General features: G+C 40.1%; 2 protein-coding genes and 1 long non-coding RNA gene across 3 annotated transcripts; 1 reads left to right on the top strand and 2 right to left on the bottom strand.

Moving 5' to 3' along the window:
- Positions 1–860: 860 nt before the first annotated feature.
- Positions 861–8140, bottom strand: LOC310691985 (vomeronasal type-2 receptor 26-like). The gene is made up of 4 exons (XM_083472334.1): positions 6262–8140; positions 5704–5931; positions 4963–5089; positions 861–2927 (listed from the first exon to the last, which is right to left on the bottom strand). The coding sequence occupies exons 1-4, from the start codon at positions 7258–7260 to the stop codon at positions 2029–2031; spliced, it is 2253 nt and encodes a 750-aa protein (XP_083328460.1). The 5' UTR covers positions 7261–8140; the 3' UTR covers positions 861–2028.
- LOC310691988 lies at positions 2634–4959 on the top strand. Its single transcript, XR_014518635.1, has 2 exons — positions 2634–2707; positions 3019–4959. It is a non-coding gene; the product is annotated as an uncharacterized lncRNA (long non-coding RNA).
- Positions 8141–14136: 5996 nt separating the features above from the next.
- Positions 14137–24234, bottom strand: LOC310691592 (vomeronasal type-2 receptor 26-like; the record flags this gene model as incomplete). Its single annotated transcript, XM_083471451.1, has 6 exons — positions 14137–15038; positions 16780–16906; positions 18460–18687; positions 18863–19723; positions 22490–22667; positions 23972–24234. 6 exons carry the CDS (start codon positions 24232–24234, stop codon positions 14137–14139), a joined length of 2559 nt encoding a protein of 852 aa, XP_083327577.1.
- Between the last annotated feature and the right edge of the window lie 298 nt (positions 24235–24532).

Here is a 24532-nt window from a genome sequence, read left to right as displayed (position 1 = left end):
CCACCTCCTGAGACAATCCCTCCCATCCAAAGCTTGCAATGTTTGAAACAAAAGCAAGATCCCCGACATCACAGCAACCCTCATCCTCACCACAGCAACTCGGCCCAACAATAACAACTTCCAATTTAGCCCTATTTCCAAATCCCCCTTCTCTTCAAGCCAACGTCCTTCACAGTTGCCCTTGAATAGATTCACATTTCTGGCGGTCATACTAACCCCCAAATGCCTCTCTTTCTCAACCAGTGTTAGTCCTATCTCCTCCTGAAACTCTATCAAGCTTTGCTTTTCCTCAGGTAGGGCTCTGATACTCAATTTCATCTGTTTCTCTTTAAGTTCAGTCATAACAAGTGTCAGCTTGTATTCATCAAGTTGTCCTTGTATGGATGGGACTCTCTCTCCAGTTGAATTACTTTAACTTCAGCAGCAAGGGTTTCCTCCTTAACTTCATCCGCAGTTTGCCATATCAGGGTAGATTCCTGTATCAATTTCTGGGTGGTTTCTGTATTGGTATTCACCTTTTGTTCCAGGTTATTTAAACTTTCTACCATTAAGTCAATTTTAATATTTGCAACATCCACTTTCATATTTATCACATCCGTTTTCTTGTGAAGCTGTTCCAGCGAGTCATTTATTTTCACTAATACAACCACTAAGGCCTCTTCTGGCGACATTCCGTCTTTCCCATCTGCCATAACACTCAATAGATTCAAGGTCAGTCTCACAGTCTCACGGTTTTTATCTTACAGCTGGAAATTTCCCAGCCCAGATCTTATATAGCCGTTCAAGAACTTCCACTAGAGGGAAACAGTTTCTATTTGTATTGATACATAATATCCTCTTATAGGCACAGTTCAAACCCAAAACTAATTTCAATTTTCAGTTACTTTCATTGCTGGAGACAGTAGAAACAATGTGTCTTCTCTTATGCTAGCTGTCAATGAACGATCCAAACGCTGTCAATAAACGTCCCACCAAACGTCGGACCTACTAGCAGCCCGTTCCCAGGGTCCGAGTGGCGGTATTTTACCTCTCTTGGTCTCTTCTGCAGGCAAACTCAGTCCACAACTCCCCCCCTTCTCCTGCCTCCAAGGGGGGGGGGATTATATTCTTTACTTATGGAAATTCAGTCTTTTACAAAAGGCTTTCCAAGACTTCAGCTTGCAGCCTCAATTGCTTCAGTCTATTTACAAAAGGGGAAGGCGGACTTCCTGTATTGAACCTTCCCCATTTCGATGCCAAATTAGACGTTTTAAAAATCCAATTTTCCCGATTAAGCTCTACTCACGGGTAGTTACTTTAGAATCAAATTGTCCACAGGAAAAAGTCAGCACTCTCTGACAACAGCTATGTGGCTTCGCTCCGTGGAAGAAGCAGATGATTCGAAGCACCGTGCCGCTCACCCCACGTCGCTCCGGATCCCCGAAACCGGGTTTCCCTGCGAGTGGGGGAGGTGCAAAAGGTGCCCGCCGAATCCCATGCTCACAGGCTTCTCCCGCCTGTGATTTTTAATGGGTCTCCGCCTTTGCCGTTGCAGCCAGACCCAGATTTCCATGGAGCTGATTTCTCCCGGTCAGAGGAATCCAGCCATTGCCGGAGGCGCCTCCCTGGAAGTCCTACAAATCCCATGACGCTGAGTGGAAAAAAGACAATAGTGACACTATGCTGAACACTGTTTTTGCCTTACTAATAGTCAAAGATGAGCTGAAGCCAAAAGTGTGTGTGTGAGAGAAGGATCAAGATACAAGGACCCCTTGAGAATTTGAGCAGCAACATTTGCCTAGGCAAGCACTCATGCATAAATTCTCATAACACCCCTTCCCTCACTATTTTCAGGTAACACAGATAAAACCAGGTAATAGAATCATAGCACGATAGAGTTGGAAGGGACTGTGAGGATCATCTAGTTCAGCCACCTGCAATGCAGGAATACGTAGCTTTCCATATGGGGAATGAACTTGCAACCTTGGTATCATAAGCACCATGCTCTAACCAACTGAGCTATCCAGTTGTATAAGCATTCTCATATTATTATTTTCTTCTTATTAGTATCTCCCTGTTGTTCAGCTCTGGCCTCAGTACAATGATGTAGCATTTAGGAAAAAATATGCAACCAAGCAATCCAGCACTGGAGGACAGGATGGAGAAGATTTCCACAGCCACCATGTATTTTCCTTTAGTGCTCAAGTAGGTTGGAAGAAAGGTTATCCAAACACTGCAAAACACCAACATGCTGAAAGTGATAAATTTGGCCTCATTGAAACTGTCTGGCAACCTCCGGGCTAGGAAAGCCACAACCAAACTGACAACAGCCAGGAAGCCTATGTAGCCCAAGACACAGTAGAACATGATTGCTGAACCTTCATTACATTCTAGTATTATCTTTCCATGCACTGTGTGCATGTCTCTATCAGGGAATGGAGGAGATGTAAATAACCAAAGAGCACAAATGGCTGCTTGAATAAAGGAGCAGGAAAGGACAATAGAATTTGCGAGTCCTTTCCCCACCCATTTCCTCATTCTAGATCCTGGTTTGGTTGCCATGAATGCCAGAACCACAGTGATGGATTTTGCCAACACAGATGAAAGAGCCACAGAAAAGATGATGCCAAAAGTAATTTGTCGAAAAAGGCAGATGATCTTTCCAGGTTGTCCGATGAAGAGAAAGGAGCATAGGAAGCAAAGGAGGAGAGAGATGAGGAGGATGCAGGTAAGGGTCTCATTGTTGGCTTTGACTATGGGAGTGTCTTTGTGCTTCATAAAAATTCCAAGTACTAAACTTGTGATCAAGGAGAAAGAAATAGCCGTGATAGTTAAAATGCTCCCTAACGTTTCTTTATAAGAAAGGTGGACTAGAATCTTGGGAATGCATTCAATTTGGCTGTTGTTGGGGTATTGGTCTTCTGGACAACTGACACAGGCATCCATGTCTGAAAAAAAGGAGGAATTGTTTAAGTATTTTAAAATGTTAACCAACACCTCCCTAATTTTTAAATGTTGCATTTCTTTGACCAACACTAGGAGAAAGGATTCCCATAATTTCAAAGAGAAAGTGAGAGTGCTTGGTGATCATGCAGATCTGGTAATAACTAAATGCTTTCTGTGACACAATTTTTGTATGATGCAGACCTTTTCTCAAGTCATGAACATAGAAGGTGACTCTTGGAAATGCTGTTCTTTGTTAGTCTTAATTCTCATGTATAATTTACAAGATTGTTGGTGATGTTATTGGGATAGTGTATGTGGAGCACTTTAAACATCCAAAAAGCACTATTCACCTGCCTAATTATTATTATTATTACTATTGTATTTGAGTTTGGAGAGCCCTTTAATCCCAGAGCATGGTATGAAGGCACATTGCACAGCTAGCCTTCTGAAATTGTAATAGTTTGGGTTTGGTCAGTTCCTGGATGGTGGATCATCCATGATGCTTCTGAAGCACACTGACTTGATTCTGCTTGTGGAATGAATGCAAAGAATGGAATACATTGATTCATTTACAATGGATATGAACATTTAATCATGTATTTACTTAAGTGACATTTATCTCAGTGGAACACATGTGCAATAAGATCATGTCTCACAGATGAAGAAAATTTGCTGTCTCACCTTACTGGTGAGTTGATGGGATGCACTGCATATACTTGGGATGACCAAGCAGAGTAATGGGGAAGTGAGAAGAGGATTGCACCAAATTTGTCTAGCAGAAGAAGAAATTGTATGCCTGTCCCTCAGTGTTGGGCTTCAAATCCCCATTAGCAGTAATCCCCATTAGAGCATCTTCCTTCCTTCCTGTATAACCAGCCCAAAAAGATGTGGGTTTTTTGGCTGCTGCAGTAAGTGGCCATCAACTGCGTTGGCAACCTGTGCATTATTTTGTCTGTACCACTCGAATCATTCCAGAGCACTGAGTGGGGGAAATTGAGGCCACCACATGGTGCAGAATGTTTGAAGAAAATTTCGCAAAGTGGTCTGCTTTTTGCGGGTGGGAGAGAGAAAGGGGGGAGAAAGGTCAGCTTTATATTCAAATGCAAATCTGCTTCTTAATAAAGAGATTCTAGAAATCCTAACAGTCTAATTCGGAATAAAAGCCTTTCTATTGCCATTTTTAAATAACTGAGTCAAAAATTCCCACTAACGTACTTAAAAATAATTTAGTGATTTACTGCTAAATCACCATCTACCTACTTCCCATTATTGAGGAAGCCACAAAAGTGAAGGCTTTAGGTGAAAGTCTTCTGTGAGGGATGCTATGAGTGAATAAACAAATCAAAATTAGTTTGGTATAATAACTAAAAAAATGTTATCCCCTTTCTGTGTCAATGATGGCATCAAGCCATACACACAGTTCTGAATATTATGCATGAAAAAGGAAAACCCATGCAAGTTGGTTGTTCCCACTGTCTATGCAAATTGCACCAATCACCACATGCTTAGCTTGCTAAATCTTACTTATAATTTTGTAATAGTTTTGCTCTTTCACATCCAGGTGGACATTGTAGCCTTGGGTGTGGTATGTTTGTTCAGTTTGGGATGGTACACCAACTGTGCCCATTCCTAAAGAAGGTTTAACAGGCTATGACAATACATGGGTTCATTACATTGAGGATGCATTACTGCAATGCAGTCCACCTGGGGTTTCCTTTGAAGATTTTGAAATTCCACTTGTTCCAAAATGTGGCAGCTCATATCTTATTCAGAAGTAAATATTGGGAACATATTTCTCTCCTCTTGAAGCTTCTAGTTCATTTGCAGACCCATTTCAAAAACTGACTGATAATTTTTAAAGTCTTACATTTCTTAGGGACACACACACACACACACACACACACACACACACACGAAAGCTCCTATTTGAATTGATGAGTGCATTAAGATCTGCTTGGAGGATTGTGACTCTAGGTTATGTTGTTTTATGTTCTGTTCACTCTGTATTTTATAAAAAAAATTGATTACTCCTCCTACCCTTTTGGTGAGAGATTTTTCCTTCCGGACACCGAGCACAATCATAGCAGCAAAATCTCTCTCCCTCCTTCTTTTTCCTGCTATAGCCAGGATAGCAGTTGTCATTGCATATAGAAACTGGCAGAGCCTGTAAAGAAACATGAAGGATTTTTAGCAAGACCAGTCATCCATTCTACACAATGGGGTGTATGGCAAACAGAAATAACATGACCTGATATTGGTCTCCAAGCACATTGCCCCCATGCACCAAAATTGTCAGTCTTTACACCAGTCAGAATTAAAAAGATCAGTGAAAGGTGGAAAACTGCAGTTCCTGTATCTCTCTCATTCAATTAGCTCTGCATCAAGGCATGGACCTACAAAAGGTAGTTAGTCTCAAGTGCTGGATGATTGAGGGAGATTACAGTTTGCTTATAAGTCAGAGGTAGCCAAAATGCTGCCCTCTAGACATAACTATAACTCCAATCAGTGGTCAGAAATGATGGGACTTGTGCATTGTAGAGGACTTCATATGGAGGTAAATGAAAAACTAATTCCTTACGTTTAATTAACTGATGGGTTTGAATAATAAGAACAATGGTTTAGTTTATCAGAAAGGTGTTGCTGCCCTCGTGAAATATCAATCAAGATGATGAACCCTCTTTGAGATGAGGCCTTGTTCATGAAATAAAGAGATTCTGTGAGATTTTAGAAGAATTAAAGCTCGACTGTAATAATATGTTTTCAAAAGATGAGTCTCACCTGATTAAAGCTTTGGTGCCAGACAATTTGGTCATCATGAATTGTTAACTCTTTGCCTGGAGGAGCTTGAGGTTCTAGCCTTCCAACTTTTACTCTCATCACTGAGCCATTGGGAAACATCATCCAATTGGTAACATCAAAACTGGCCACCATTTCTCCATTTCCATCAAAGTGCACAATTTCTCTAGCACTATTATTGAATATGACCCTACTTAGAAAGTGATGAACCTAATTTGGAAGAGTATATTGACAAAGGGATAAATAATGATTCTAGGCCTCCCAAATATTCCAGTGTCTAGCATTCTTAAAAGTCTGTCTGGGTCTTCAACTATGTATGAGTTCACTTTCTATTGCTTACTGTCGTTCCACTCTATTAGGCAACAAATGCTTGGCCCATTATGGGAAAAAGGTCATTAGTAACATTACTTATCAAAATGAATACCCTCATACCCAAAGAGTCCCCTACTGCTGGAATTGTTTCATGCAGAGATAGAAGTGCCTTTATTTCTGGATCTTAAGCTAATCTGTTCTGTAGCCATTGTATTTAATTGTCATTACCTGCCAGGGTTGTATATTCTGAACAGCTAATTTCCTTCCTTCTTCCATTGTTCTGTATTTGAAGCTGTGCATGTACATGGCATGCAAAGCATGTGCCACAGCATAGACAGCATTGTAGACATTGTAGCTGTGGCCAGTCATGTCCATTTCAAACAGAACTCCAGGAATATTCTCCATTTTCTCCTTTCCAGTACAGATTTTATTTTCCCTTTCCTCCTCTTCATTAGACTTTAATGAGCAGCTGAATGCTTGTTCCCAGAAATCCTGGATAAAACCATCTCCTTTGGCCCAGGAAGGTCTTACTCCCTTAATGAACTTTTGAAATCCCAATGGCTGATTTGAATGAACGCTGAAGGATATGGTACCATGAAAGGCTTGTATATCCCAGATCTTTTGAATGGACAGTGATTCAAAATCCCAGTGGGAGGTAACAATCCACACTTTGCCCAGAGGTGGCAGTGACAAGAAAGGTGCTAGAAATAGCAACATTCTCATAACCTGAAAGGATGGAGGTTCTCCATATACAAAGAATACACTGACCTTTCTCTCCATGAGAATCTCATAGTTTTTCCGCTGCTGTATAAGCAATTCTATCAATTTATCCACATAATTACATTTTGGTATTCTTACTATGAAGGCATAACATATGCCATTCTGGGAGAGCATTGGCACCATGGTCTGTAAAAACTGGTCCCCTTTGTCATCTGCCACAGCCAAGAGCCCAACCCATGTCCATCTGAAATGCTGAAGTAACCGCACAGCTCCCATGTATTGGTAGGCTTCATTGGGAACCATCTGGTACAAAAATGGAAATAGCATTTTGCCATGTTGTACTGCCAGAAATGACCCATAAGTGAGCTGAAATAAAACATATAAGATTTTTTCACATAACAAAAAAGTATCCCAGAGCTGGAAATGGTCCTGTAGGCAATCAAGTGCAAAATCTAGCATGATGCAGAGAATCAAGCATTTGACTACCCATGATTTACAGCTTTTCATTCCTCTGCTTGAAGAATTCCAGGAAGTACCCTTTGATAATTAGTTCTACATCTGAACTGGACTGACATATGCAGACACTCTTTCAAGGTATCTGATTTTTTTCTTTGAAGCTTGTGAATCCTTACAGCAACAGGAAAAGGAAGGGGGAGGACAAGGTGCTTTGTGCTTTCTTATGGTTTGCAAATGGTCTCCTTTTTTCTTGTCTTCTCCTGCATAATGAAAGAGATGAGTGTAGGCACTGCTATGTTATTCTGTTTGTTACTTTGCAAAGAGAGGGAAGGCTTTTGATTTATGCTCAACAAGGAATTTAACAAGGTTTTACTATAGCTCTCCCCTCAACCGAGGCTGAATGGACTTTATTTAAAATTATTCATGGACTGGAGTAGGAGTGCTGTCGCAGGAATGTGGGGGCGGGGGAGAATGAACTGTTGAACAGATGTGGCAAAGAGGCTGAATTTGAGAAAAAAATCTTGTTTTTAACTGTGTTCAGAGGAAGAACTCCAGAGTGGAATTTTAATGGCGGAGACTAGCTCATACACTAGTCTGTTAACCAAGGAAGGAATGGAATGTGAACTTGTATTATCCAGATTAACACTGCAAATAACTGAACAATGGAAGATAGTAATTAACTCTCCCAGCACACCAGGTCCGGAACAACAATGTATATGAAGGACTACACATGTGAAATGGATTCTTTATTAATAAGATGTAACGGAAGTGCTGTTTGTATGGTGTAAAACGTGGCCAGCTGGACAAATGGTTTAATGGCAAGTGAAGGATGTCAACTGGACTCTAAATAAAAAATTATGCAGCTATGCGCGGGAATGATGATGATCATATGTTTGGAACAGGAACAGGAAACCGGATTTAAAAAAAAAGTATTAAATTAAATTTGGTTTGATTTGTAATAATTTGGAAAATGAATAAAAATAATTAAAAAAGAAAAAAGAAAACAAGAACTGTGAATACAGATAATATGTGCTTGCCTGATTTCCTTTCCTAAAAACGAATGAACATGTGAATTTCCATTTCCATGTGTGCTTGGAGTGGAATCCTCCAGCATCCCTGATCAAGATGGTGCATCACTTTTGTGGTATCTCTAGACCAAGAGCTTACCTGTGGAGTCTTGTGCATTGCTGAAATAATGGCCATATTGACAGAGATTTCAGAGATAGATCCACCAATGAAAGCTATCAGCTTGTTCTGGTCATCATCACAACAGAAGTTGGGGACAAACTGTTGTTGTTTGGAAAGCAGGCTCAGGGTGGCTTTATAGGTCATTCTTGCACTGAAGTAGCTATTGAGGATATAGAACCCCAGAGAGACGTTTGATAAGATGCTAGGATTCTCATTGATCTCTTTGACAGCAAATGCTAAAGCCAGAATGTGCTGGTAGTTCTTAGGCAGCGAACTGTAAAAAGAGGTACAACCTGTTTAATAAAACAATAGCCAAAGAGCCACAGAAATACATTTGTACACTTCATCATCATTCAACAGCAAACTTCTGATATTGAGATGTAACTCAATACTACAGAAGTTGCAAAATCCAAAGAGATAATAGAATAAAGCTAGCAGAAAGTATGTGTCAGGAATGAGCCAGCTCCTAGTGGAACTTTACAGCCAGCTGCAGAACAGAAAGGTTAGAATTGACGCAGGTTGAGCAAAGAACAAAGCAGACAGGGTTGCCTCCTCCAGGCATTGGAATGCCAGTTGCTGAGGAAATGACTGAGAGTGGGCTGGAACACAGCCAAAGTTCTCAGGAAGCTCAATCAGTCACAAACAGGCACAGAGATAGTCTGTCAGAACAGGAAGAGGCTGGAGCTAATCCAATAAGTCTGAAGAGTTGGTGAATGGGAGGGCTGCTGAATAGGAAGCAAAACAAGAGACGCAAGGGGTAACGGTTCAATATATTCTGTAGAAACTGGAAGGAGTCTTCAGAAGAGTCATCTTGAGTGATAATACCATCGGCTATGTTAGAGCCGTCCGGAGCTATCTGTTTGTTTTTGCAATAAATCCTGCTTTTTAATTACCTATGCTTACTGCGCTATCAAGCTAGGAACCTGGACTCCTGACAGTAACCTGTACGAAACATATAGTTTTCTGATAAATATTTAAATTATCAGAATGTTTTGGGGTCATTTAAGGCCTTAGTATACTGTTCCTTGCATTGTTAGATTCACTTTCTTTACAAAAATAATGTTTTGTCAATGAAACACTACAACAGTAATGTAATGCAATGTAATAAAGGACGATTTTATTCATGTTTGCTAGAATGTGAATAGAACCCCTCTCACAATCATGTACCATGCCATATTAATCAACAGAGGGACTGTATGCAAGGACATTGTGAGTGGGACTTGAATGTGTGCCCATCCCTTGTCCACCCATTGAGCATTGAACCTGCCTAAAAACCTGAATTCCTGAAAGGCAGGGACATATTAATGTAAATTAAATGCATCTACCATTTATCATAGGCATCTTCTCATTTAGGAGTCAGATTCGATTGATGGCCCCAATCCATGGTGCTTTAATATCCAGACACAAAGCCTATATTGCCCCAGTGTATAGTTTCAATGTGTTACAGCATGAAGGAGAAGAAATAATATCTTAATGATGTGCACTCTGATATTGAGAACCGAACTATTGTTGAATGAGTGAGAAATGGAAGTTTGTGTGGGAAGGGAGGGAAGGGAGAGAGAAGGAAGGAAGGAAGGAAGGAAGGAAGGAAGGAAGGAAGGAAGGAAGGAAGGAAATCTTACATGGATTCCTCAATCAAGGCCTGTGCTGGCTGTTCCAAGAAGGAGAGGTTGTTATAAAGGAAGTAGACTTGAGAAACAATCCCACCAATGGTAAAATCTCCTGACTGGTAAAATTCATGAGGGATAGGATGAGGATCATTATATATGGAACAATTAATAGAATGAGTCTTGCATACTGTATGACATAGCATTGCAAGCAGCAAAGCTACCACCAATATGATTTTGTTGACAAAAAGTCCCCTCCAAATGTATGTTTCCATCTACAGCACATATGAGGATATTACCAGTTTTGCTACAGCCTTCTTAGAATCGTAGTTGATTCTGCTGCTACACTTGGTTACCATGTGGTCTTCTAGGGAATTTGGGTGCCAGTCTTATATTTAAAAGTAGCTCCTTATCAATCTGTGACTTTCAACAGCATATTCTTGTTATCTCCTCTCTGTATTTCTGAAGAAAAATATTAAGAAGTATGCCTTTTCCTTTGCTTAAAAAATAGCCATGTGCTTCTTTTCACCTACAGGTATCTATTATATTGTCTTAAAATGTAAGAAAAGAAGTGTAACCTTGAGGATTTTCAATCAGCTTGTCCAAAAGAATGTAAGGTACATTAGGATATGGCAGCGTGCAGGAATGAATGTGTAAATCAATAACTAATAAACGTGGGACTTTTTTACAATAAGGAATTGAGAAGTTGAAGATGAATAGAGCAATAAGAATGAGAACTGGGATAGATATACAGTAGTTTTTTTTTAGTGGGTGGAAGGGACTTAAAATTATGACAGGAAAAGTTGATGGATGCAAGGGAAACAAATATAGAACAAATGATCATAGAAAGAAAATTGGCACCATCTTACCTATGCCGAGATTGTGTTCTTAACAAAATGTGTGATTTATAGCTGTCCTCAGATGCTGATTGTTCATCTTGCTAATGGATTCTGGATGTCAATTGTATGAGAAGATGAAAAACAGCAGTTATGATTAGATCTTCCCCAGTGTGTTGTTGGTCTCTGCAGCTGCATCATGTGGAACTGCTAGGAGTTTCCCCCAAATTATAGAACAATTATTTTCTTCTTAGAAGGATAATAACTAGTTGGTGGAAATTTGCTGGGTGACCGCAAGTTACCTTTGCCTGGGACTATATCTAAATATGCTGCCAGGTTTTTGTTTTTTTTAGTATGCATTTCTCATGATGTACAAATCTTTATGCAATTTTACTCAATATACACGTTTCTGCAATGCAGTGTTCCTTAATATAATGCATTTTTTAATAAAAAAATCTTTTCAATAATTTATGCATTTCTATGTACACTTTAGTCCGTCTAGTACACTTTAGTCTATGCATCATTGCACACATTATCTGGCTGCAGAACTGCATTGAAAAATTCAGAAACATGCACATTTTTAAGAATGCTTGTGTTTTGGCCACACATTGTTTCTGTAAATGTGAATTAAGTAGGTTGATATTTAAATGCAAACAAAATTGAATTTCTTCCTCATCCCTGGATAAGACTTACATCAAATGTTCAAGCCATGCTCTACTCTTGCCCTGCACACTACTGTGCCCCTGCAAGCTTGCTCATATGCGAATATGGCCCATGGACTGAAAATCCCTGTTCCCCATGGAATTGTGGCAGGGTGGCAGCTGTGGCATAGAGTGGCCATGGTGGAGAGGGCGGCTCCTTGCCCTAGCCTCAGCATGACCGGAGGGGTTGTTTCTTCCTCTTGCATCCTGCTAGGTGCCAGGAAATGCATACAGGATTCTGTGAAGTGTGAAATAGACTTCCCTGCCTGGGAGGTGTGAGGCCAGTACCAGTTACATGTGCTTGCCTTGCTCTGTTCAAGCCCAGGATAAGGGGAGGAATGGAAGGGACTTGGGGGAGCTCTCTTGCCTGGTCTATCTGCCCCAGCCAGCCCCCCACTCACAGTCTCCCTCTGATTAAATTGCAGCACGTACCACTATTGACCTGACCCTTGAGCTGGGGAAGGCTGTGCAGTTGGTTGCTGACTCTGGGCCTCCTGGCTCTGGAGTCCTGGAGTCTGTACTCTGAAAAGTGACACCATGGACCTAGAAGGTGCAGGGCTTGTCAGTCCAAACCCTGCACAGTCTCATCAGGGTTGGCCTTAAGGCAATTGGAGCAATTTGCCCAAATAGGGCCCTGCAGGCAAATCGTAAGGGGCCCCCAGCACCAGGGAGGCACTTCATGCACATTATACAAAGACCCCTGACAGTGATCAACCCCTACTATCAATCAACTGGGTTGGTCAATTTTACAATACACACTCAATGCCTATGCCAAAACTGGCTTACATCTGCAATCAATATAAGTCATGGCCTGATTTGATCCCAATACTGGACACTTGAGACTTCTTGCATGCCTGCCCCCTTCCCATGGCTCCAATGGAACTGGGCCCACAAATGTTCTTCAGTTACTTCTCCAGTTACTCTATTCTCTGTAGTCATGCGAGGAGGAAACAGAGTGAACAAAAAGTGGAGGCAAGCACAAGGAAACAGCAGAGAAAGGACTATTGGGAGTGAAATTAATCTATAGCAATGGATTAATAATAATAATAAAATACTGTTTTGTGTATATATGAGGACAGTGAAATTATGCAGATATTTCAGAGAAAAGGTGCTTTTCAGGAGGAATTTTCAATCAAAAAGAAATAGCAAGGTGAAACAAGAAGAAATAACAAGGTGAGATACCAACTTTGGGATAAACAAGGAGCCCAAGTTGAGTAACTGTTTAACTGGTTGTACAAAAACTAATAACATTGCTGTCTAATCAGTGTGTATGTGTGCAATTCCTTCTAGTTCCAACCTGGTTTCCAACAGAGAAGCAGTTAGGACACAAATATGTAGCTAACGTAACATATAGATTGGCCTTATGTCACTGCTCAGCTCTTAATTGACACAGGTTTTGTGGTATGTTGAGGGAGAATATCCATTCTGAACCATAGGCCCAAGCGAGGGCATGTAGGAGTGGTTGGATGCAGAGATACTAAAGAAGAATGTCAAAAACAACAGAATGGCCATTTCTAGTGCTTTATTTAGAAGGTGTAGACTTAGAGCAAAGCAGCCTGCCAATCTCCTAGGCTTTGTGGACACAGGATGGACATGGCAGCATGGAGATGGCTTGTCCCTGCCCAAGCAAATATGCACATATTCTTTATACACAAAACAGCATACCAGGCCCATCCATTCTCTTTCCCCTGTCCCACAACACCCATGATCCCTGGAGGGAAAAAGACACCATTTCAGTATAATTGCAGAATCCTTTTCCACTTACACACCAACATGGAAGAAGGAGGGGAATCTGGTGGCCTTTTCCTTTCTTAAAGGAGCCACAGTTGTTGCATGGTCCTCTGTCTGGTAATTTCCAAGACACAGTAAAGCATGGTAGGCGAACCTTCATTACATTCTAATATAATTTCCTCATTCATTGAGTGCATGTCTATATCTGGAAATGGAGTTGTATTTTAAGTTCTTGAAAGTTGTGTAAGGCATTTAAAATTAAAGGGATCAAAGTTTTGGTTTGGCAGCATTCAAAATATCTCTTGGTGCATCTGCCTTTCTTGCTCTAAGGCCTACCCACTCTGTGCACCTGTTCAATGTCAGGGAGAACAATGGGGGCAGGTCTATCTTCAAACTGTCAAAACAACTTAAAATAAAAGCAATAATCTCTCCTCCCTCTATTTCTGGAATCCTGCATAGTTCAGCCCCCTTTTATCTCTATCTGATTAATCTGTGATATGTTCAATTGTCGTTTTGAGTGCTTGCAGCTCCCTTTGGATATTTAAGCTGGTGTTAATCGCTTGGTTAAAAAACAATTAAACATTGGTAGAATTAAAACTATATATATATATAGAAATGATTGAAAACATAAAACAGTTATAATAAAAACAGCACGGCACCCGCCCTTTCATTACAAGCATTCAGTTTCCAAAAGCCTGTTGGAACAAGTGAGTCTTCACTTCCCAGTGGCAGGACAACAAGGTGGGAGCCAGTCTAACCTCTCTAGGAGCAAGTTCCCAAGGGCCTTCCCTGAATATCTCAGAAACTGGGAAGCTTCATATGAGGGAATACGGTCTTAAAATAAAAAGATGAACATACAGTCTTTCATTTTCTCCCTCTTATTAGCTGGTCCCTGTTGTTCAGTTCAGGCCTCAGCACAATGATATAGCATTTTGGGAAAAAGATGCAACCCAGTAATCCAGCACTAGAAGACAGGATGGAGAAGATCTCCACAGCCACCATGTATTTTCCTTTGGTGCTCAGGTAAGTTGGAACAAAGGATAACCAAACAGTGCAAAACACCAACATGCTGAAAGTGATGAATTTGGCTTCGTTGAAACTGTCAGGTAACTTCCTAGCCAGGAAAGCAACAATGAAGCTGACAATGGCCAGGAAGCCCATATAGCCCAAGACACAGTAAAACATGGTAGCCAAACCCTCATTACATTCCAGGATGATTTCCCCATCCAATGACTGCATGTCCACATCTGGGAATGGAGGAGAAACAAATAGCCAAACTGTGCAAATCCCAACTTGAATAGAGGAGCAGGAAAGGACAATTGAATTTGCTAGTCCTTTCCCAATCCATTTCCTCATCCTGGATCCTGGTTTGGTTGCCATGAATGCCATAACCACAGTGATGGTTTTTGCTAAAACGCTGGAAAGGGCCACAGAAAACACAATGCCAAAAATTGTCTGTCGGAGAAGGCAGGTCACCATTCCAGGCTGTCCAATGAAAAGCAAAGAACAAAGGAAGCAAAGGAGGAGGGAGTTGAGGAGGGTGTAAGTGAGGGTCTGATTGTTGGCTTTGACAATGGGAGTCTCGTTGTGCTTCCTAAAAGTCCCCAGTATTAAAATTGTGATCAAAGAGAAAGAAATAATCAAGATAGCTAAGATGATCCCTAAAGATTCTTTGTAAGTGAGATAGTTTGGGACCCTTGGAATGCACTCAGTTTGGTCCTTGTTGGGATACTGATCGTCAGGACAATTGACACAGGTGTCCATGTCTGAAAAAAAGGAAGCAATGTTTTAAGTATGTCAAGATTTTGACCAACATTTATAAAAAGAATAACTTTTGCACATAGTGAAAAGACCTTTTCATCCCACTTTGTAAATATTTGACGAACTCTAAGAGTTCCAAAATTGCAAAGTGTGCATCATTTTGTTTAATCTTGGTTCCACAATTGTCATGTGGATTATAGTGAAGTGGCACTTTACATAGCTAAGAGTCCCCGTCCCCCCCATGCTCCAGGAATTTCCTGTTTACTGTATCATTTTAAGGCATATCTTCATAAAGCAGCCTTTCACAAATGCCATTCTTTCTCAGTCCTTAATGTATGTGTCACTATCACAGTCTGAATCCAAGTGACTGGAAAATTATTATGGGCATATGTAAGAATGAGAATCTACAATTTTAGACTTAACAAAAACAACAACCAGAGACTGGGTCTTTTGGATGCAAAACACATTTTTAAAAAGTATTTTTTTAAAAAAAATACTTTTTATCTCCAGCCACCTTTTTAAAGGCTTGATGGATATAACTCAGGCTAATAGAAACTTCTTCATTTTTCTAGATTCTTGAGGCCCACCAACTGTCTTAAGGAAACACCAACCAGAGGAAACAGTGGTTGAGAACACAATATGACTCAGAGATGAAGGAAATGACCTATCAAGCATGATGAGCTATAAAAAGAACTAACGAAAGCAAATGTATTTGGAAGAAATGCAATTTTGCTGTTATTTTAAAACAAACAAACAAACAAACAAACAAACAAACAAACAAACAAGAGTCATATATCCCATGAGGCCATGGGTTGGGAAGGCTGCAGCAAGGAGAAAATAGCTCCTTGACACAACTTGGTCTAACCTCAGCTTAGGGAGGAATGTGAGGCATATACACAGTTACACAGTTCTCGATTCAGCCGAGAAGGAGAACCAATGAAAAGCAGGTGTGCCCACAGCCTACACAGATTGCACAAACCATCCTTGGTTAAATTTTGCTAAATCGTATGTATAGCTTTTAATTAATTTTGCTCCTGTTGACTGCCAGAGTCAGGTGTGTTGTGTGCTTGCCCATGTTTTGGATGGAGTACCTGTTGCTTCAATCACCCCCCCCCCCTTTCTCTCATGAATATGACCATAATGATGGATACATGTCCTGGTTATATTGAGATGGTATTCTTGCAATATACTCTCGTTGGGGCTGCCTTACACACATTCAAAAATATAGAAGCTAGTGCCTTGGCCAGAAATTGTTATTGGGAGAATATGTCTGTCCTCTTAAGACAGCTTCACTGTCTTTGGCCATTTCCAGGGCCAAATTCAAAAAACTGGGTGACGAATTTCAACGTCTTTAACACTGTAGGGACATATTATCAAAATGACTACATAATTCCACATGAATTGATCCATGCCTTAAATTCTGCCAGAGAGGATTTTGACTTTTCAGATATGATTGGGTTAGATCCATGCGAATGATCTTTTTTGACAGGTGTGAAAATCCCTTCCAAGGGAGGCCTGCCTTGCTGCCTCTTGGCACTTTTTAAGGATCTTTTAAGCCTTTTATAAAAATTTACTCCCACTCTTAAGTTGTACATTGAAACTGCTTTGTGGTTTACTAACTTAAAAATTGTAGTTTAAACATACAGTATATGTTCAAGAGATACAAATAATCCAAAGAAACATCCAACAATCTCCAATGTTACTTTCTAGAAATTTGGCAATATCTTTGTTCTTTATGACACCTACCCTTCTGGTCAGAGATCATCCCTTCCGAGCATGGAGCGCAATCATAGCAGCAGAATAACTCTCCTTCCCTCTTTTTTCGGCTGTTGCCAGGATAGCAGTGATCGTTGCACACAGAAACAGGTAGCACCTACATGGAAATATGCAGGTTAGATAGTTAATAGGATGCAGGAGGAATCCACTGAAAATAAATTCGCCAGTAAATTTCCTTCTGCCACCCATTCAGCCCCACATGGGGTCACAGACTGTAAATATAAGCCTGGCTCTAAGAGATTAGATCTTCTTTTCTTCCAAACAACAACAGCTGAAACATTTTTAAGTAAGCAGGGGTATTCTGATAAACAACAGACAAATAGAGCTCAAGGAAAATCACCTTTATTTCATAACTTAAGTTATGGTCCCCAGTCCAGGCGGACTGAGGCAAAATATGCAGCTCAGTCCAGGCTTATATAGCCTGTAGTCACTCTCCCTCCTCCCTCACAGAGAAGACATGGGAATTTCTTATTGGTCAAAAGACAAGCCATATATGATGTGGAAAGCCCCATTTGGTCAAAAATGAGCCGTCTATGATGTAGGAGCAATTAAAACAACCGTTCTGATATGATTTATGACACGAGATGCACATGCTACAAGTACAGTGGTGCCCCGCAAGACGAATGCCTCGCAAGACGGAAAACTCGCTAGACGAAAGAGTTTTCCATTTTGGAGGTGCTTCACAAAACAAATTTCCTATGGGCTTGCTTCGCAAGACGACAATGTCTTGCGAGTTCCTGCTGGTTTTTTCCCTCCCCCCCTTTTTCTAAGCCGCTAAGCCGCTTATCAGCTGATCCGATCAGCAGATAAGCCGCTAAAAGCCGCTAATAGTGCTAATAGCGCTAATCCGCTAATCCTTCAATGGGCTTGCTTTGCAAGACGAAAAAAACGCTAGACGAAGAGAATCACACAACGGATTCTTTTCGTCTTGCGAGGCACCACTGTATACAATGCCAGTTTCTCGCATGGCTTCCATCATTCCTTTTTAGATCCTTTGCCAAGATTCTCGCCTGTTCAACTGGTCAGGTGGGCTTAGTTCACTCACAGTTCATTCCTCACGTGTTTCTAGCCTGGGTCTGCATAACCTTTGCATGAACTTTTTACCTTAAAGTGAACTGTAAGCTACATCAGAGGGAATGTTCTTAGTTTTACATCCTTTTGTTTTACAGGCTTGGGGATCATTTGCACTCAAGTTGGTGGTTCAAAATAAATTCTGGTTGACGCCTCCTACATTTTCACAAAATAAAAAGATGTTCTGTGGCATTTTAACAGAAATAAAGCTGGAAAGCAATAAGATATTTCAAAAAGGATAAAAAATGGGCTTATATGATCAAACAACAATACAAGAAGTGTATTATTGGGGAGGCAGGGTTTCCTAGTTCCTTGTTTTAAATATGAATTTAAAGATGAATCTGCGAGGTAAAAGATCTATGGCATGCTTCATCAGGCCTATGGTTCAATACTAATATAGTAGACAAGTTTGAATTTGTAAAGCTGCAGTTTGAAAAACTATGGAGAAGGAATTATGATTTTTTTAAAAAAAAAGTTTCTAAAATGCTAATCACTATCATTCAGCAGCTGAAAATCATTGAGAAAGATGGGTTGCTAAAAATAAACTTACATAGTCAAACATATGCAGCTATGTCTCACCTGGTTAAAGCTCTGATGCCAGACAATTTGGTCATTATGAATGCTTAACTTGTTGCCTGGAGGAGCCTGAGGATCCAGTTTTCCAACTTTAATTCTAGCCAATGAACCATTGGGGAAAATCACCCAGTTTGTAATATCAAAACCAGCAACTAATTCTCCATTGTCATTAAAGTGCACAGTATCTCCAACACTGTTGTTGAAGAAGATACTCCTTAGAAAGCGATGAACCTAGATTGAAAGGGAATATGAACAGAGGGTAATCTAAATCTTGAAATTATTTTGTGTTTCACAGTGTATAGTCACCATATGCGGTGTCTATAATTTTACATTTCCATCCATTTGTTTTCATGGGCATTTGCAGAAATAAAGGAGAAAATGTTAAAATGTATTGAGCAGTAATTACCAGCCATGGTTGCATATTCTGAAATCCTTGTTCTTCTCCTTCAGACATTCTTATATGTTTAGAACTGAATTTGTATATTGCATGTAAAGCATGTGCCACAGCATAGACAGCATTGTAGACATTGTAGCTGTGGCCAGTCATCTTCATTTCAAACAAAATCCCTGAAATGCTGTCCAGCTTTTCTTCCCCAGTGCAGATTTCATTCTCCTTTTCCTCCTGCCCCTTAGACATTTTTAATGAACAGCTGAATGCCTGTTCCCAGAAGTCCTGGATGAAACCATCTCCTTTGGCCCAGGCAGGTCTTATGATCTGAATGAACTTTTGGAATCCTAAAGGCTGTTTTGAATGAACTGTGAATGATATGGAACCATGGAAGGTTTGAATATCCCAGATCTTCTGAACAGAGAGAGATGCAAAATCCCAGTGGGATGTAATAATCCATACTTTTCCCAGAGGTGGCCATGCCAAGAAGGGTGCTAGAAACAGCAATATCCTCAGAACCTGGAAGGATGGTGGTTCTCCATATACAAAGATTACATTGGCTTTTTTCTCAATGACAGTTACATAAGTTTTCCATTGCTCTAAAATCAAGTTTATCAACTCTTCCACATAGCTCCATTTTGGCAGTCTTACTATGAAGGCATAACAGATGTCATTTTGGGAAAGAATTGGCACCATTGTCTGTAAAAACTGGTCCCCTTTGTCATCATCCACAGCAGCAACCCCAACCCATGTCCATCCAAAATGTTGAAGTAATAGCACAACTCCAATGTGTTGGTGGGATTCATTTGGGACCATCTGATACAAAAATGGGAACAGCATTTTGGAAACTTGTAGTGGCAAGAATGACCCATAAGTAAGCTGAAAAAAATGTATAAGCATTTTTCAGAGAATTTAGAGGAAAATGCAAAATCTTAGAAACACTGGATAGGTAGTGTGTGTGTGTGTCCTGTAACCATGAATTACAATTATTATTATTAAATTTTTATTTATTAAATTTGTATACAGCCCTTCATCTGTAGATCCCAGGGCAGTTCACAATAGAAAAATACAAGATAAAAATCACAAGATACATAATAAAAATACATAACATAAATACATAAATATATAAATACATAATAAAAATACATAACAACAGCATTGGCAGAGCCAATTGGCAGAGCATGAGACTCTTTATCTGGGGGTTGTGGGTTTGAGCCCCATGTGGAGCAAAAGATTCCTGCATCGCAGGGGGTTGGACTAGATGACCCCTGTGGTCCCTTCCAACTCTTTGATCTAAAAATACACAAGATACATAATAAAAACAAACCAAGTACAACATACATCATGATAAATATGATGTATTTAATTCATTTTAAACAAGATGTCATTACATAAAATAGCACACTTAGAAGAAGAAATAACCAATAATCTGAAGACAATGAAATGACTGTTGTTTCTATTAAGCATTTATCTTGACATACTTGAACAAGGCTACACAGTAGTTAGACTATGTCCATTATTTATTGACCATTTGTTCTGATTTGTTAGCAGGGAAGTTATACTAGAATGAGCATTCATTCCAATCTCATCCTCATTTGCTTAGGGGATGGTTTACATGTCATCCATGTAAATGATTTATATGTTCATCCCATACTTTTCAATGACTTTCCCATCACTTTACTAACTGAAAATATCTGTTGTGGTAGTGCAATGGACTCCACTTTAATTGGGCAAATTTAGTCACCGAATGACTGCTGTGGCAGTGTGGCATAGCATAAGATGGGGCTATGGCACAATGGCTGCTACATTTAAAAAAGCATTAAAAGTGACAGAACTACAAAATGGTGCAGACACACAACGTTGGGTGATGTTAGAAGAACCAGCAGCACAATGACTCTTAGTACATTCCCCCTCCCTCTAAAACAGTCCCACACTTCATCTTAGGATACAGGTTTCAAGCTTTGGTTCATGGGATCTTGAAAGGACATGAGTCCTTCACCTCCAAATTTCTTTTCTTATTTGCAGACCATTTGCAATTCCCACAGATCCAGAAGATTTCTATAAAGGTAAAGATAAAGGTAAAGGACCCCTGGACAGTTAAGTCCAGCCAAAGGTGACTATGGGGTTGCAGCACTCATCTTGCTTTCAGGCCGAAGGAGCTGGTGTTTGTTCACAGACAGCTTTCCAGGTCATGTGGCCAGCATGACTAAACCACTTTTGGCGCAATGGAACACTGAGACAGAAACCAGAGCGCATGGAAGCACCATTTACATTTCTGCCACAGTGGTACCTATTTATCTACTTGCACTGCTGCACTTTCAACTGCTAGGTTGGCAGGAGCTGGGACAGAGTAACGGGAGCTCACTCCGTCACGGGGATTCGAACCGCCTACCTTCTGATCAGCAAGCCCAAGAGGTTCAGTGGTTTAGACCACAGCAACACCCATGTCCCTATAGATTTCTATACCCTTCCTCTTTCAGCCAATCAATGGGAAGCCACACGTGGACACAATGAAGCAAAAACAGTAGTAGGGTGGTACAAAAGCACTTGAGATATTAGGCAGTGTGGCGTTTGCCCACTCATTATGGCGATGTCGTACTGGGGGAGAGAAAGAAAGGGTTAATAGGCTGACTAATAAGAAAGCCAGGGGCGGAGCCTAACTGTGTTTAAGGCTCATCACAGGGGTTTTGGGCAGTTAGTTCGGTTGGTTTCTTGTGGGTGGGAGGCGTAGGAGTCAGAGTGAGTTAGAGACAGAGGGGAGACAGAGAGAACAGAGAGAGTGAATCGGATTACAGTGTTTAAAACTCATTTGCCTTCAGAATAAACTGAAATCTTTGTTAATACGTTACAACCTGACTGAGTCTGAATATATTACTGGGGAAACCTGGTTGGTGGCAGTGGAAGAGATAAGCTGTGGTGGTGCAGGGTCAATGGTCCGTGGAATGACCGGGGGCCCTGTGTGAATGCCACAGGCAGGGAGTACAAAGTAGGTGGGAAGAAAAGTAAGCCGAACTTGCATGAAACAAGCTAAGGGTTGTTAGACTGTCTGTGCGATGACTTGTGGCTTATTTAACAAACTATTACTTAACTTTGGCTTAGTGTGATATATGAACTAGGTCACTGCTTGAATCGGCGGAGTACATTACACATCAAAAAAATCTATGTGTTTACTGTCATTTTGATCAGGGATAAAAAGTTTGGCTATTATAAAATCTTTGTTTAAAGCCACAACTCATTTGTTGAAGGTTGGGATATATGTTTTCAGGAAAATATAGGGAAGTATAAATTAAGTAAAAGTTGAAAAATCATGATAGCTGGATTATTTTATTCCCACAATGTATTTATGTATGACAATCACAGAATTATTATTTTTTGAGGGGGGATATTATTAAACTATACAGGACCAGGGACAGATTACTGTGACACCCATTGTGAATCACATTCCAGGTTGATGAGGAGCCACTGATGAACACCCACTATAATTTCCCAATGACTTCTGAATCCACATGATGGCATTGGCATCTAGTCTTTATATAACCAGTTTGCTAGCCAAGATATCATTAGGAAGGTCATCAAATACTTTGCTGAAATCTAAACTGTGTGCCACCATTGCAAAATCTCCATACCCACATGCACCTGACTTACCTGTGGAGTCTTGCAAATTGCTGAAATGATGGCAATGTTGGCAGAGATTTCAGAGATGCACCCTCCAATGAGAGCTATCAGATTGTTCTGCTTATGACCCCTGAAGTTGGGAACAAACCTATGCTGGGTGGAATGCAGGCTCAGGGTGGCCTTATATGTCATCCTTGCAGTGTAGTAGCTATTGAGGATGCGGAATCCCAGAGAGATATTTGGCAAGATTTTGGGATTCTCATTGATCTCCTTGACAGCAAATGCTAAGGCCAAGATGTGCTGGTAGTTCTTTGGCACTGAACTGTAAAAAGAGTTACTGCTGTTTAAAGAAGAAGAAGAAGAAGAAGAAGAAGAAGAAGAAGAAGAAGAAGAAGAAGAAGAAGACCACCAAACAGGAGCAGCAATAATGCATTTGTACTCATCATTATCATTCACCTCACCTGCCCACTTTTAAGATCAATATTTGGTTAAAACCATAGAATATAATAGAATGGAATAGAAGTTACTGAATTAGTCTTCACACTATATCACGTCAAAGCAAATTAAAAGAAAACAAAAAGTAATACAGAAAAAAAAATGTTGAAATAAGTTTATACCCTCAAAATTCAGAATCCCCACAGTGGTTGATTGGAACATATTTTCCTGAGTCTGAAAACAATTACAAAAAGACTGGCTAGCCTACAGATCAAGTCACATATTAATTAGTTCCTATTCATAGAAAGCTTAAGTTGTTTTTCACCTACCAAAACTTAATTTTGTTTCCTACTATCAAAATAAATCTACCATTCAAGAACATTGTGGGGAAGATCTTTCAATGTCACTGCCCCCAAAATACTATATTTTCCCCAGTAACATTCATGTTGTTTCAATCAATACATTCCTATCACTGGGAACTCTGTACCAAGATTCAGTCAAATGAGATATATACAATACTATGCAAGCATTTCATGAACACATTTGGGCACCTGTATCTTGATGCATTTATTACTATAATTGGTTAAAGTTAAAGAAACTCATATGATTGCAGCACACACACACATCCATATGCTATGTTATTAGTGCACATTTGCACATAAAATTATGGACAAGGGGGACCAGATAGTGTTTGCAAACGTGTGACTCATACACATAACCTTCTTATGGTATAATATTTAGTTGTGAGACCCTTTCCAGTATGTTGTAAGTTTCAGCACCATCCCTGATGTTGTCTGTGTGTAATATGGAAATAGAGTGGGCAAACTGCAGGGGTGAAAACCCAAGGAAAAATAAAATATTTTTCTAAATCATTTCCCCCCAAAACAAATCAATGAAAATTAAACTAAATATTTTTAAAAGCCAAGCTCAAATATTCCCGAATGTCACTTTTCTCATGCCAGAAACTAAAAACAACTGAAGCACAGTGCTGCATATTGACTGGGTTTCCCCCCAGTTTTACTGGACTGAGCATTTTACAGAACAAGAAAGAGTGAGAGAAAAGAAATAATGACTTACATGGGTTCATTAATTGCAACCTGGGTAGGCTGTTCCATGAAAGAGAGATTATTATAGAGGAAGAAGGCTTGAGAAACAATCTCCCCAATGAGAAGGTCTCCTGGCTGGTAAAATTCATGAACAATAGGGAGAGGATCATCATATATGCTACAATTAATTGAATTTGTCTTGCATACAGTATGACACAGCAGTACAAGCAGCAACACAACCACCAGCACGATCCGGTTGAGAAAACCTTTCCTACACATGTAGAAGTTCCCCATGTTTCCAACTACAACATCATATGTAGCTATTACCAGTTTTACTCCAGCCTTCCTTAAATGGTGGACAGTTCTGTTGCTACACTGATTCACAGCTTGGCCTTGTAGGAAATCTGAATGCCAGTATCCTGGTCTTGTAGTTAATAATGGGTCCTTGTCCACCAATGTCCATAAATAGTATTGCCTCACTTTAAGGAGGAGTGAGGACAGTAAGATTTTTCTGTTTAAAATCCTTGTACAAACTATATGTATTTGAGTTCGAAGAGGGAAGATAATGTCATTTATCAAGAGAACCAGAAAA

The sequence above is a fragment of the Podarcis liolepis genome (genome assembly GCF_965112155.1).
Source record: "Podarcis liolepis genome assembly, chromosome: 13".
Classification (NCBI taxonomy): domain Eukaryota; kingdom Metazoa; phylum Chordata; class Lepidosauria; order Squamata; family Lacertidae; genus Podarcis; species Podarcis liolepis.
The sequence above is the reverse complement of the archived record's forward strand: the minus strand, read 5'-3'. Positions and strand labels throughout refer to the sequence as shown.